Source organism: Salmo salar, chromosome 03, assembly GCF_965601325.2.
Source record: "Salmo salar chromosome 03, fSalSal1, whole genome shotgun sequence".
Classification (NCBI taxonomy): domain Eukaryota; kingdom Metazoa; phylum Chordata; class Actinopteri; order Salmoniformes; family Salmonidae; genus Salmo; species Salmo salar.
The window spans coordinates 65,687,297-65,701,620 of record NC_138293.1 but is presented as its reverse complement, the minus strand read 5'-3'; the positions used below and the strand labels follow the sequence as shown (position 1 = coordinate 65,701,620).

The following is a 14,324-nucleotide window of genomic DNA, read 5'->3' as shown; positions in this document are numbered from 1 at the left end:
GATGACCTTATGGGCGCCATCCCACTTCTTACACCAATGTAGGGAATTTGTGTGTTAGTTCTGACCAGGACTCGAACCCGGGTCCAGCGATTGTCAATCCAACACATTAGCCGTTAAGCACAAAAGCACCAAACCTCTTGACAATGTCACTACAATAACGTGTATTATTGGTTACACTTCATTTACTTTTAAGAATAAGCCAATTATAAATGCTTATACATGTTTATAAATCTAGCTCATTCTTGAAGCTGTTAATTCTCAGTGACACAAGTGTGTAGCCATAGAGAAACTCACCCCAGTGTCCTGTTTCTTCTCATTGACCAGGGACAGGTTTTTTGCTGGGAGGGACTTGGTATGACCATGAGCCAGGTCTAGGAGAGAGATCTTAGCTGAGCCAATAAATCTGGAATACAGGTAAAAAGTAATGAGCACCACCTGTATGTCTGTGATATGAATCTTTCTTGTGGAAACGCATACAGTAACATAATAATATCATACCCAGATCACTTAAACAAATGTATGTATTATGCTTGCTGGTCTACTGCATAAAGAGGTGTAGATTTCCTCTTGTTTGTGTACAATGATGTATGTAATTTTATATGTAGGAATATATTCATTTTTGACTAATCACAGGCAGTATCCAGTTCTCATTTGTACTTCTTTCAGAATTGACAAACCTAGCAAATCGTCCTATAGAGCAGTTATATTGGCCACACAGATCTGATGAAAGTCCCTTATGGGGGAACTGAGGACTAACTAGAAAGGTACCAAGGGTTCTTTATTACCCAATTATTAAGAATCATGTTGCATTGCTTAATCTCAGTTATTCCCGTTATGTATACAAAGCCACCACCGTGCCGTGCAGCCACATTTTAAAGAAGTGTGTATATGTCAACATATTGTTGATACCATTGAGGCACTTTGCTTGTACTGGACTAGAGGGACTCAAGAAAAACAAAGTGACAGGATTGTAGCGAGAAGACGACTTTCCTGTAACTGAGTGATCTTAATAAACTGTCACAATGACAAACATCAGCCTAGCATAGCTTATTTTGGCAATCATTAGAGCCTTCCCCGGAGAACACTGGGAAAAAAAAAAGTAATCTGTGCTCTGTAGTTAGGAACAACACTCGATCCCATAGACGAGGGCAAAGAATCATGAAAGGGAGGACGAGGAAAGACTAACCGCTGGGAGCAATTAGCATCTACCACAGGCATGCCTGTACTCTGGCCTTGTGTGTGTGTGAGGGGAGAGAGAGAGAGAGAGAGAGAGGAGAGAGAGAGAGAGAGAGGAGAGGAGGGGGGGGGGGGGGCTCTCAGCTTCAGAGTAGCCTGCTTTCAATGCCAAGGTGTGATCTCTACCGCTGACCCTGTAGTTCAACTTCATTTCCAGGACCTGTTTTAACGCATGATTGTTTATCTCTCTGTGTGTGATGACAAATGACTTCCACACTGAGGTGACATAGCCAAGAGGGGAGAGGCATGACAACATCCCACCTTCCCCCCATTCTCTTCTCTCCCACCCTCTTCTCTCCTCTCCTCTCTCTCTCTCTATCCCCCCCCCCCCCTCTCTCAATTCACTTAAATTCTCTCTCTCTCTATCCCCCCCTCTCTCTCAATTCACTTAAATTCTCTCTCTCTATCCCCCCCTCTCTCTCAATTCACTTAAATTCTCTGTCTCTCTATCCCCCCCCTCTCTCTCAATTCACTTAAATTCTCTCTCTCTCTATCTCTCTCTCTCAATTCACTTAAATCTCTCTCTCTCTCTCTCTCCCCCTCTCTCTCCCCCTCTCTCTCCCCCTCTCTCTAGACATCTAGATTTGAGTTCCTGCTGATAAGTGGTGAAAAGCATGCTGCTAAATAGAGGCGGCGCATTACGTGACTTAAAAATGTCACATTGGAAATGAAACAACAATGAAGCATCAATACAGCTTAGATATGTTTCATCAATATAAAAGCACTAATATGTGAAGTAAAAAGCATTTTGAGACCTGTTTCTCTTGATACAGAGTAGACACATAAGACACCATTTTGAATCTATTGAGTTTGAAGTGATTTGTGCTCATGGTGAAGCAATAGCCTTTTGGAGAGAGAAAACGGTTCCATCATACTGAGAGATAAATCCTCCTCACATAGCACAGCGAGTCTGAACACGGAGGCAGGTACAGGGTGTGGTAGTGGAGCTGTAAGGGGTTGTGCGACTTCAAATCACCCCTCACTTTTCACTTACCAATGTGGTAATCATTGAAGCTCTGCGGTAACACAATGTTCCTCAACACATGTTGGCATGGCAAGAGGAGTTCCTGTAAACGTTATGTGGCCCATTGCAATGGAAAAACTTGAGCTTTTTTATGTAATTGTAGATCAACTAAGTTCTCTTTCAAATACTTGTTTCTGTATCTCACGTATGGGGTAAGCCCTTCGGGACGGGATCACAAGGACACTCCAATCACACAACCTATCGTAAGGCGCCACGTCCCGCCCTCTAGCTCATTATAATTTTCTTCCTTTTTATTTATTTATTTATTTTATTTTTATTTCACCTTTATTTAACCAGGTAGGCAAGTTGAGAACAAGTTCTCATTTACAATTGCGACCTGGCCAAGATAAAGTAAAGCAGTTCGACAACATACAACAACACAGAGTTACACATGGAGTAAAACAAACATACAGTCAATAATACAGTAGAAAAATAAGTCTACATACAATGTGAACAAATGAGGTGAGATAAGGGAGGTAAAGGCAAAAAAGGCCATGGTGGTGAAGTAAATACAATATAGCAAGTAAAACACTGGAATGGTAGATTTGTAGTAGAAGAAAGTGCAAAGTAGAAATAAATAATGGGGTGCAAAGGAGCAAAATAAATTTAAAAAATACAGTAGGGGAAGTGGTAGTTGTTTGGGCTAAATTATAGATGGGCTATGTACAGGTGCAGTGATCTGTGAGCTGCTCTGACAGCTGGTGCTTAAAGCTAGTGAGGGAGATAAGTGTTTCCAGTTTCAGAGATTTTTTGTAGTTCGTTCCAGTCATTGGCAGCAGAGAACTGGAAGGAGAGACGGCCAAAGGAGGAATTGGCTTTGGGGGTGACCAGGGAGATATACCTGCTGGAGCGCGTGCTACAGGTGGGTGCTGCTATGGTGACCAGTGAGCGGAGATAAGGGGGGACTTTACCTAGCAGGGTCTTGTAGATGACCTGGAGCCAGTGGGTTTGGCGACGATTATGAAGCGAAGGCCAGCCAACGAGAGCGTACAGGTCGCAGGAGGATCGGTAGGATGGTCAGTTTTACGAGGGTATGTTTGGCAGCATGAGTGAAGGATGCTTTGTTGCGAAATAGGAAGCCAATTCTAGATTTAACTTTGGATTGGAGATGTTTGATGTGAGTCTGGAAGGAGAGTTTACAGTCTAACCAGACACCTAGGTATTTGTAGTTGCCCCATATTCTAAGTCAGAACCGTCCAGAGTAGTGATGCTGGACAGGCGGGCAGGTGCAGGCAGCGATCGGTTGAAGAGCATGCATTTAGTTTTACTTGTATTTAGGAGCAGTTGGGAGGCCACGGAAGGAGAGTTGTATGGCATTGAAGCTCGTCTGGAGGGTTGTTAACACAGTGTCCAAAGAAGGGCCAGAAGTATACAGAATGGTGTCGTCTGCATAGACTTACGGAGATCACAAGCTCTCTCTACACTCTCCTCAGCATGACTTGTCTCATTGTTTTCCGACTTAATTGTGAACTCGCCACCGAGGACAGGATACTGCTTCTCGTGTAGGGTGTTAAGTACTTTTACCAAAATGAAAAGTTGGGTTGTTCTCAGTCTCCAGTCAAAACTAGCGCCACATGGCTAACTTTTGCCCCACTCGCCCACTTAGCAGTACCTGCTTCGTGCTGCTAATTACCACCACAGTGGAAGGGAGAAAAGACAATTTTGAGATTCGGTCCATTTCAAAAAAAGATTGCTGTCCGAGTACAGTATAAATGCAATACACTGCAGTAAAACTGCAGTTAAGAGTGCAGTATAACTGCAGTATGTTGCAAATACATGCGTCCAAAATAACACCGTTTTTTTTACTACAGTCATTTTGCAGTGTAAATGCAGTTACAGTGCAGTATAACTTAACTGCAGTACACTACAGTTATTCTGCAATTACTGTGTCTGAAATACCACAGTCAACTGCAGTTACTGCACTTTTACTGTAGTTTCAAAACGGCAATCTTTTTTAAAAGGGGTTAGCCCACGGTGCAAGGCAAAGCTAACCTAGCTAGCTCACCGAAGACTTACATCACACTCTTTTCCTTCAGCTAGCAGTGTGCTAGCAATAGCTAGGCTATTAGGCACAGGGTGAATGCTAGCTAGCTAACACCAGGACAAGCTTCACAGCTAAATGTCGGCCGGTGTAACCGTTGTGAAATGGCTAGCTAGTTAGTGGGGTGCGCGCTAACAGCGTTTCAATCGGTGACGTCACTCTCCGAGACCTTGAAGTAGTTGTTTCCCTTGCTCTGCAAGGGCCGCGGCTTTTGTGGAGCGATGGGTAATGATGCTTCGAGGGTGGCTGTTGTCGATGTGTGCAGAGGGTCCCTGGTTCGAGCCCAGGTAGGGGCGAGGAGAGGGACGGAAGCTACACTGTTACACCAGCACACGCTTAGAGATAGCTCATTCCACTAGCTCTTTCTACTCTGTTAGCCCACGCTGCAAGGTAAAGCTAACCAGCTAGCTCATCAAAAACGAATGCTATCCGCAGCTAGCAGTGTGTTAGCAAAAGCTAGGCTAATAGCCCACGGGGTGAACACTAGCTAGCTAATGTCAGGACTTGCTACACAGCTAAGCATCGGCCAGTACACGCATAGCCTTGAACCCTCCACTATTCGGAGCTATGGATACTACTACCCCTTCACAGTGTGTACCCAGCTGGTCTCCTGTTCCCCAACCGGCTCACCCATGCCTGTGTGGGTCCATGATGTCAGTGAAGGACACACATCCTATCTGTATTGCCTGCTTGGGACTGGAGCATGCTCAGGCGGCTCTTGCTAACCCAGAGTCCTGCGAGCATTGCAAGGAGTTGCCGGAGTCCAGCCTCAGATGGAGGGTGTGCAGAGCAGCCCCCCCTCGAGGCTCCTCTTCCTCCCAGCCTTCGGACGAAGAGGCAACGAAACAACCCCGAGCTGGGCCAAGGTTATGGGCGGTCTCCCCCCAGATATCCACTCTCTGTTTGACGAGCTAGCAGCAGGGAAAGGAGGTATAGGGGTTTACGAGGAGGAGGACAACAGTATTGTGTGACTCTTCTGCAATGAGGATGAGGAAGGTGAGGAAGACCCCAAGGCTCAGGCCTCAAGGCCTTCAGCACCCTGAGTGGAGGGCCCTCCTCTCCCAGCCTGGAGTACAGGCTAATCCATTTGTGCGAAAACGGCAAAATAGACTGGTTCGATGGGAATAGATTCTCATCCCGTACCGTCCCTAGGAAACAGCATGTCCCCATGATCCCAGCATGCTTGGTGGAGGCTAAACACAACTGGGACAAACCCCTTTCCGGTAAGGTCCCACCGAGGGACTTCACTGCCATGGACATGCAAGGTATGGAGGAGCAGTGGAACAATCTCACCAACCACCTCCACCCCGAACGCTGTGCCTCCCTCACCGACAGGTCTCTCCCTGGCATGATGAAACATTTATTTTCATCCATTCTCCAGCGCCCCGTCTTGGACCAACAGATCCTCAACAGCTATTTGAAAAAGTTCACATTTCTTATGCTTACACACAAAGTGCCGTCTTGCTTTGTTTGTCGAGGCGATTGGTTCACTAAAGTCAATTTGCAGGATTTTCACAAAAGCATTCTGCCAGCACATAGGAGATTTCTCAAGTTTGTCTGTCAAGGTATCGAGTATCTAGCTGTTCCCTTCAGGCTATCACTAGGCCCTCGGACATTCAGCAAGTGTGTGGAGGTGGCCCTAACTCCTCTGAGATGCAGAGGACACAGGATCTCCACGTACATAGACCACTACCTGCTCTGCTCCCATTAACAGAAGCATGCAGTGAGAGACAGAGCTGCCCTTGTAGATTTCAGGATCAATCAGATAAACAGTTGTTTAGTGCCCACATAAAGAATAGAATATCTAGGCGTGGTTCTGAATTCTACCTCTTTCCAGGCCGCACTATCAGACGGGCGAATCATGTTGCTTCACCAGTGTCTCTCCATGTTCCAATGGGGTCATACGGTCACGCTCAAGACGTGTCTCTGTATGTTGGGGTTGATGGCCTCCACCATCTCAGTAGTTCTGTTGGGACTATTGAGGATGAGATATTTTCAGTACTGGGTGTCTGCCCTACGCCTGTGTCCCCGTAGTCACCTCCATCGGAGGATAACAGTGTCCTCACCAAGCATAGCATCTCTCCGCCACTGACGGGACCCCTCGATCTTCGCCAAGGGCATTCCCCTAGAGGTAGTGTCTGTGAGGAAAGTTGTGATAACAGACGCATCTCTCACAGGGTGGGGCGGAGTCTGTGAGGGGAGAGCATTGAATGGATTGTAATCCCCACAACTACGTCATTCTCACATAAATTATCCTGAGTTGCTTACAGTGCTGCTTGCACTAAAGCATTTTCTGCCTTTTCCTGGTCAGAATGGACAATACGACTGTAGTGGCATACATCAACCACCAAGGTGGCACCCGATCTCTGCGTTTGTGCAGACCAGCCCACAAAATTATTCTGTGGAGCAGCGCACATCACTCTTTACATGTGATTCATGTCCGGTACTGTCACGTCCTGACCAATATTTAGGTATTATTTCTATTATATTTGGTCAGGACGTGGCAGAGGTATATTTGTTTTGTATTATGGGTTTTTGTGTGTGGTGTAGTGGGGTGTATTAGTTTGGTATAGGTTCTAGGTTTGTTTTTCTATATGTAGTTTTGGGTGCTGGACTCTCAATTGGAGGCAGGTGTTTCTAGTTGCCTCTGATTGGGAGTCCCATAAGTAGGTGTGTGTTTGTTTGGTTTTCGTGGGTAGTTGTTTTTGCACTGCGTGTTGTGTGCCTGCAAAACTGTTCCTGTCGTGTATATTGTTTTCCAGTGGATGCGTTACTCCTTTTTTGAATTAAAACATGAGCATCCATATTCCCGCTGCAGTTTGGTCTATTCAACACGGCTCTTTTTGTGACAGAACTACCCACCACCAAAGGACCAAGCAGCGGAGAAGAGGACAGAGGCAAGTGAGGGAGGAATGTTGGAGGCAGCCCCAAGAATTTTTTAGGGGGGGGCACAAGGGCTATTTGGCGGGGCGAGATTACAGCCCCAGGCCAGCTCCCCGTACCCTTGTAGGGCAGACTGGACAGGTCCCGTGCTTTGGGGTTGGGGCTGTGGTGAGGCCTGGGATTTTCAGGCCGGTAGGCAAGGTACCAGCGCCCCGCATGTGCCAGGGCGAAGTAGGCATCGAGCCGGAAGGGGTGATGCCAACCCTGCGCTCAAGACCGCCAGTGCGCCCTTTCGGTCCGGTGTTTCCCGCCAGACGCACTAGCATGGAGGTGCGTGTCTCCAGGCTGGCACGTCCTATACCAGCCCCACGCATCAGGAGTCTAGTGTGTCAACCCAGCCTCGCCAGTCAACAGTCACCAGAGCTGCCCGCCAGTCAACAGTCGTCAGTGCTGCCCGCCAGTCAACCATCACCAGAGCTGCCCGCCAGTCAACAGTCGTCAGAGCTGCCCGCCAGTCAACAGTCGTCAGAGCTGCCCGCCAGTCAACAGTCGTCAGAGCTGCCCGCCAGTCAACAGTCGTCAGAGCTGCCCGCCAGTCAACAGTCGCCAGAGAGGTCAGACTGCCCTGAACTGCCGGAGTGGCCAGACTGCCCTGAACTGCCGGAGTGGCCAGACTGCCCTGAACTGCCGGAGTGGCCAGACTGCCCTGAACTGCCGGAGTGGCCAGACTGCCCTGAACTGCCGGAGTGGCCAGACTGCCCTGAACTGCCGGAGTGGCCAGACTGCCCTGAACTGCCAGGGTGGCCAGACTGCCCTGAACTGCCAGGGTGGCCAGACTGCCCTGAACTGCCAGGGTGGCCAGACTGCCCTGAACTGCCAGGGTGGCCAGACTGCCCTGAACTGCCAGGGTGGCCAGACTGCCCTGAACTGCCAGGGTGGCCAGACTGCCCTGAACTGCCAGGGTGGCCAGACTGCCCTGAACTGCCAGGGTGGCCAGACTGCCCGGTTCTGCCAGAGGTGCCCGCCTGCCCGGATCTGCCAGGGTGCCCTGCCTGTCAGGATCGGCCCGAGTGGCCCTCCTGTCCTCCGGCCCAGCCCGAGTGGCCCTCCTGCTCTCCGGCCCAGCCCGAGGGGCCCTCCTGCTCTCCGGCCCAGCCCGAGGGGCCCTCCTGCTCTCCGGCCCAGCCCGAGGGGCCCTCCTGCTCTCCGGCCCAGCCCGAGGGGCCCTCCTGCTCTCCGGCCCAGCCCGAGGGGCCCTCCTGCTCTCCGGCCCAGCCCGAGGGGCCCTCCTGCTCTCCGGCCCAGCCCGAGGGGCCCTCCTGCTCCCCCGGCCCAGCCCGAGGGGCCCTCCTGCTCCCCCGGCCCAGCCCGAGGGGCCCTCCTGTCCCCCGGCCCAGCCCGAGGGGCCCTCCTGTCCCCCGGCCCAGCCCGAGGGGCCCTCCTGTCCCCCGGCCCAGCCCGAGGGGCCCTCCTGTCCCCCGGCCCAGTCCGAGGGGCCCTCCTGTCCCCCGGCCCAGCGGCCCAGCCCGAGGGGCCCTCCTGTCCCCCGGCCCAGCCCGAGGGGCCCTCCTGCTCTCCGGCCCAGCCCGAGGGGCCCTCCTGCTCTCCGGCCCAGCCCGAGGGGCCCTCCTGCTCTCCGGCCCAGCCCGAGGGGCCCTCCTGCTCCCCCGGCCCAGCCCGAGGGGCCCTCCTGTCCCCCGGCCCAGCCCGAGGGGCCCTCCTGTCCCCCGGCCCAGCCCGAGGGGCCCTCCTGTCCCCCGGCCCAGCCCGAGGGGCCCTCCTGTCCCCCGGCCCAGTCCGAGGGGCCCTCCTGTCCCCCGGCCCAGCGGCCCAGCCCGAGGGGCCCTCCTGTCCCCCGGCCCAGCCCGAGGGGCCCTCCTGTCCCCCGGCCCAGCCCGAGGGGCCCTCCTGTCCTCCGGCCCAGCCCGAGGGGTCCGTCTGCCTGGCGCAGCTATCGGCTCCACCGAAGTGGGCGACGCCGAGGGTGGAGCAGGGTCCACGTCCTGCACCGGAGCCACCTCCAGGATAGGTGGGTTGGGGAGGGAGGGTGTAGCACAGTGCCGTCGTTGACGGCAGCCACCCTCCCTTCCCTCCCTTATTGTTTAGGGGGTATTGCTTTTTGGTTTTGTTGGGGTAATGGGGATTTTTTTTATGTTTTCTTTTAAGGTGCATTCCGGGGTCTGCACCTTTAGGGGGGGGGTAATGTCACGTCCTGACCAATATTTAGGTATTATTTCTATTATATTTGGTCAGGACGTGGCAGAGGTATATTTGTTTTGTATTATGGGTTTTTGTGTGTGGTGTAGTGGGGTGTATTAGTTTGGTATAGGTTCTAGGTTTGTTTTTCCATGTGTAGTTTTGGGTGCTGGACTCTCAATTGGAGGCAGGTGTTTCTAGTTGCCTCTGATTGGGAGTCCCATAAGTAGGTGTGTGTTTGTTTGGTTTTCGTGGGTAGTTGTTTTTGCACTGCGTGTTGTGTGCCTGCAAAACTGTTCCTGTCGTGTATATTGTTTTCCAGTGGATGCGTTACTCCTTTTTTGAATTAAAACATGAGCATCCATATTCCCGCTGCAGTTTGGTCTATTCAACACGGCTCTTTTTGTGACAGGTACGGACTTGTAGTCCAGAGGGAACCACTTGTATGGGGACTCCATCCTGAAGTGGTGGCTCAAGTGTGGTGGAAAAATATGGACAAATGTCCATAGATCTCTACGTATGCGCAAAGACGCACACTGCCCGCTGTTTTTTGAACTAGCAAGCGGTGACGCTGCAATGCGGCATGTTGGGCTACCCCTCATACGTTTATGAGGATTTACGAACTAGACGTCACTGTGCCCTTGCTGACATATACGTTGCTGTGTTGGGGCCTCTGAGGAATGATTATGTCGAGACTATCTTGCTTCGGAGAGCACATGAGCGCTATGGGAGTTGACTGTATGTGAGAAACCCATATTTGAGATAACGAAAAAAGTATTTGAAAGAGCACTTGGGTAAGCACTTCTGCCGTCAGAGATCCATAATGTTCCTTATTAAGGTCAAATCTTAAGGTTACTTGCGTAACCCCTGTTCTCTGATAATATGATTGGGGTATCTCAATATGCATAAGGAGGAAAACATATGTTTGATAATGAGCTAGAGTGTGGGACTTGACGCATTATAATAAGTGGGGTTCCTCACTATTCGCCACGCCTCCTGTCTGTTTACGACAGATGTTGTGTGATTGGAGCTTCCTTATGATCTCGCCCCATATGTAAGATAGCTCACTCATATTATCAGAGAACCCGGGGTTACGCAAGTAACCTGAAGATTTGACCTTAATGAACATTATGGATCTCCCTCCGCAGAAGTGCTTACTCTAGTTTTTTACAACTCAGTTTAAACTCGGCAATGGCCTCAGGGTTTGAACTTTCCCTTTAAGTCATTCTCTGTATACCCTGTGCTTACCAGACACTGTATTGTAATGACCAGGTTCACATACTAATGGAGGGGCACTTTGACTGAGAAATGACAGAGGTCAAACTGAGTAAAACACTATGTCCCACCTCCTCCCTAGCAGCACTAGCAGCGTCCGATTAGCAGGAGGTGTGTGTGCGTGTGTGTGATGTGTGTTCTCTCACAAAACCTTTGAGACATATACAGTAGCTACATGTCAGGTACATACTTGTCTTTGCCGATAGTCTCATAGTCTTTCACAATCACGTCTATAAAGGAGGACGCATCCAATGGGGAGCCCTTTAGGTCGAACTCAAGCACCTGCAACCACAAATTGAGTTAGTTCATAAAAAACGCAACTTTGCCAATGTTAGTTAAATTATGAAACATGGGGGGGTACAAATGCTTTAAATCAAAGGGGAAGTGTTCACAGTTATCATTCCTCTATCTAATAATAACTACTCCATGTTGAGTCATCAACAAACAGTAAACACAGCGGACAAAATTTTTGCCTCATTCCCTAATCCACATAAAACTTTCCTCTCAAGGCCTTTTTCAACATTCCCAGAGACTGCCAGAGAGAGGATGGATTGTAATGTAAATATTTATACTTACTTCATTCCACACGGGATTGAGTTCACTATTAATTGCTTTAGTTTTCTTCTTTTCACCTGTAGCGTTCACACAAAGTGGCAAGATTAAAACATGGAATATACGTTTTTATATGTATCCTGCATATAACTAGGCAAGTCAGTTAAGAACAAATTCTTATTTACAATGATGGCCGACACAGGCCAAACCCGGACGACGCTGAGTCAATTGTGCACCGCCCTACGGGACTCCCAATCACAGCCGGTTGTGATACAGCCTGGAATCAAACCAGGGTGTCTGAAGTGACACCTCAAGCATTGAGATGCAGTGCCTTAGACAGCTGTGCCACTCGGGAGTATATCCATGGGTGGAATATATTTCTCTGGGTCCAATGCAGACGTTTTTATCTGAATATCAAATCATTTCTGGATAACAATTATGTTACTGTGATTGTTTTTAATTAAATGGTCAAAAATAAACAAAAATAGCTTCTTTGCAAAAATGCTAAGTTCTCAAGCAATCATTTTTCTAGGACTGTTTAGGAGTGGTTTAAGTGGAGAGGGGAAAACTAGCTGTTATTGGCAGAGTGGTTTGTTTCTTATTGGTCTCTTAACTAATTTATTGCCTGGTGATGTCACCAGGTAGGCCAAAATTCTATCCCACCAAAACAGGCTGACATTTTAGGCGTTCTTTTCAAACAGCTCTTACATTAAAAGGGCATTATCGTCATTTTCACAATTTCAATTTCCAACCTCATAATGGAAATATATATAAAACACAGGTATATCATGTTTTTAACTGCACTGGGCCTTTAACTTATACAGGTAGTTTTAAAATGAGTAATAACTACAACGTCCCTGGGGCTGCTAACATAGAGAGACAACTTACAGTGGCAACATATTGAACCATAAAAGTTGAATGTGCATCTTGGACTGACTCATGTCCTAAAATATCCATACAAAAATGAAGCACATTGACCCAGCTGCAGAGCTCTTCATGACAGGGGGAGAATGGATGATTCCAACCGTTTATAAGGGAATGTGTTTTCCCTCTGTGTAACACAATATAGGCAACATTATTTAATGTGACTCATTGCCTTAAAGCAGGTAAAAGGAGGTTCGGGACGCTCAGAACTAATGCACAGTACCATTGTTGTACCTTCAATGCAATTCATAGTAGTTTTGTGCCCTTACATGCTCACAGTTAATAATGCAGTATCTCCACTTTGAATACAAAGAGCATCATGTTTGTGTTTATTGAACATGTGAAATGTTTGGGGACTACAAAATCCATCAGAATATCATCTTATTGTGGAATATTGCAGTTGTTGGTTCAAAGAATAAATGATAGACAGAAAATTGGTCGACTAACCCAACATTGACAGCAAAGGGCAGAAAGGATAATGTGCCTTTAAAATAAAGAGAACTATAAAGTAGCCTAACTAAAAAGTAGGCTACAACCTGAAAGCAACTCCACATGTCTTCATCTTTGATTTATATTAACCTACATTTGGAGAACGTCTTTGATCCAGATGTTTTGAACTTCTCAAGAATAGCCAACAATCAAGGCATTGAAGCCAAAGAGAAAATGTAGGCTAAATGCCACAGCAAGAGGCAACAAAACAATAACTCACCTTTGAACACTACCGCTGCTATGGGATCTGGGTTTCCGAGTTTCTTTTTGGGGATGCCTTTGGCTGATTCCACTACGACGCGCAACATTATTACAGAGTTTTTAAAGTCTATAGTATAACTCCCTTATGAATCACAGCATGTTCCTCTACCAAGGCATCTCTTCACCAGCGGTCATTGTAACAGAGGAAATGCTCCCTTAGAGGAAGAGTGAAGTCCCGAATTATTTGGCTATTCACTGTATGAGTCAGCAAGGAACAAAATATTATGGATGTGTGTTAAAAAGTATTCCATCACGTCGTGTAGGCTATAGTCAGAATCTGTTTGGTTACTAGCCATCCTACTTGTTACATCTACTTCTACTTCTTGTGATATTGTTATGAGTTTTACTATAGGCTACTCAAAAAGGCTACAATTCGTCATAGCCTACGTTGAGTGATTTGCATGCATCTGTAACAGCTTTTTACAGTCGATCGTGGTTCAAATGTAGTCTACACCGCAGCGCCACCCAGAGGTGATGGGGTTGAACAACGATAAGTGTGGTACCCTAAAATGACCGCGGCGATTTTCCTTTAAAAAAAAAGGAGTCCCATGATCAACCTTATCACAGCAAAAATGCTATTGTTATTCCCCATACTTTTATTATTTCACATCTAAGTAAGTTTGCTGGTTTAATTAGGCTATTTGAAATCTGATATGCGAACTTGTGTCTTTGAAAAAAACGAAACAAAATAAATGTCAACGAGGGCTTTGCATTTTGGTAAGCATTTATGGACTGTGAGTGAGCTCCAAAAGAATTGGCACAGTGACACGTTTTACAGATAGTCGGATAGTCCTGAATGAATCGTGAATAATGATGAGTGAGAAAGTTACAAACACAGTTAAATATAGGTAAAATAAAAAATAAAAACAAAGAAATATCATACCCTCAGGACATGCTAACTTCTCACCGTTAGGATATTTGTGAGTCTGTAACTTTCTCACTCATCATTATTCACGATTCATTCAGGACTATCCGTAATCATGGTAGTAGCATCCACATTAATGCAGAAGTGTTTAGAAACATATTCTATTCTTATTTAAAAGTGACCCCAAAATGACACAATCAGTTATTTACCATATATTTATATTGGGAATAAAATAATCTGTAATTACCAAAACAAACAGCAAATACATCCAACAAGTTTGTAGAGTCACAAGCTTGATTTAATCAATGGGGGACTATGTACAAAAAGTGCTGTCATTTCTAAACGGTTCACCCGACATGGATGAAAATACCCTCAAATTAAAGCTGCCAGTCTGGACTTTAACTTCATAGTTATTGTGTACTGGAGTACAGAGACGAAACAACAACAAGAAAGTGTCACAGTCCCAATACTTTTGGAGCTCACTGTAGTCTAAAAATGAGAATAGGCGATATTGAAATGCCCCTGCCTCAAGTATCCTGATTTCTCATTTTAGTATTGTGCACAAGCTACTAGGCAGA

At 47.5% G+C, this 14,324-nt stretch overlaps 1 protein-coding gene across 1 annotated transcript in view; it reads right to left on the bottom strand.

The window, feature by feature from the left end:
* Positions 1 to 13,231, bottom strand: part of LOC106601099 (myoferlin) — a 66,260-nt gene extending 53,029 nt beyond the window's left edge. The window contains exons 1-4 of the mRNA XM_014193023.3: positions 12,841 to 13,231; positions 11,232 to 11,287; positions 10,846 to 10,937; positions 295 to 403 (exon numbers count right to left, since the gene is read on the bottom strand). Coding sequence (XP_014048498.2) covers positions 295 to 403; positions 10,846 to 10,937; positions 11,232 to 11,287; positions 12,841 to 12,928 — 345 coding nt within the window. The 5' untranslated portion in view covers positions 12,929 to 13,231. The remainder of the gene's footprint in view (positions 1 to 294; positions 404 to 10,845; positions 10,938 to 11,231; positions 11,288 to 12,840) is intronic.
* Positions 13,232 to 14,324: the final 1,093 nt, after the last annotated feature.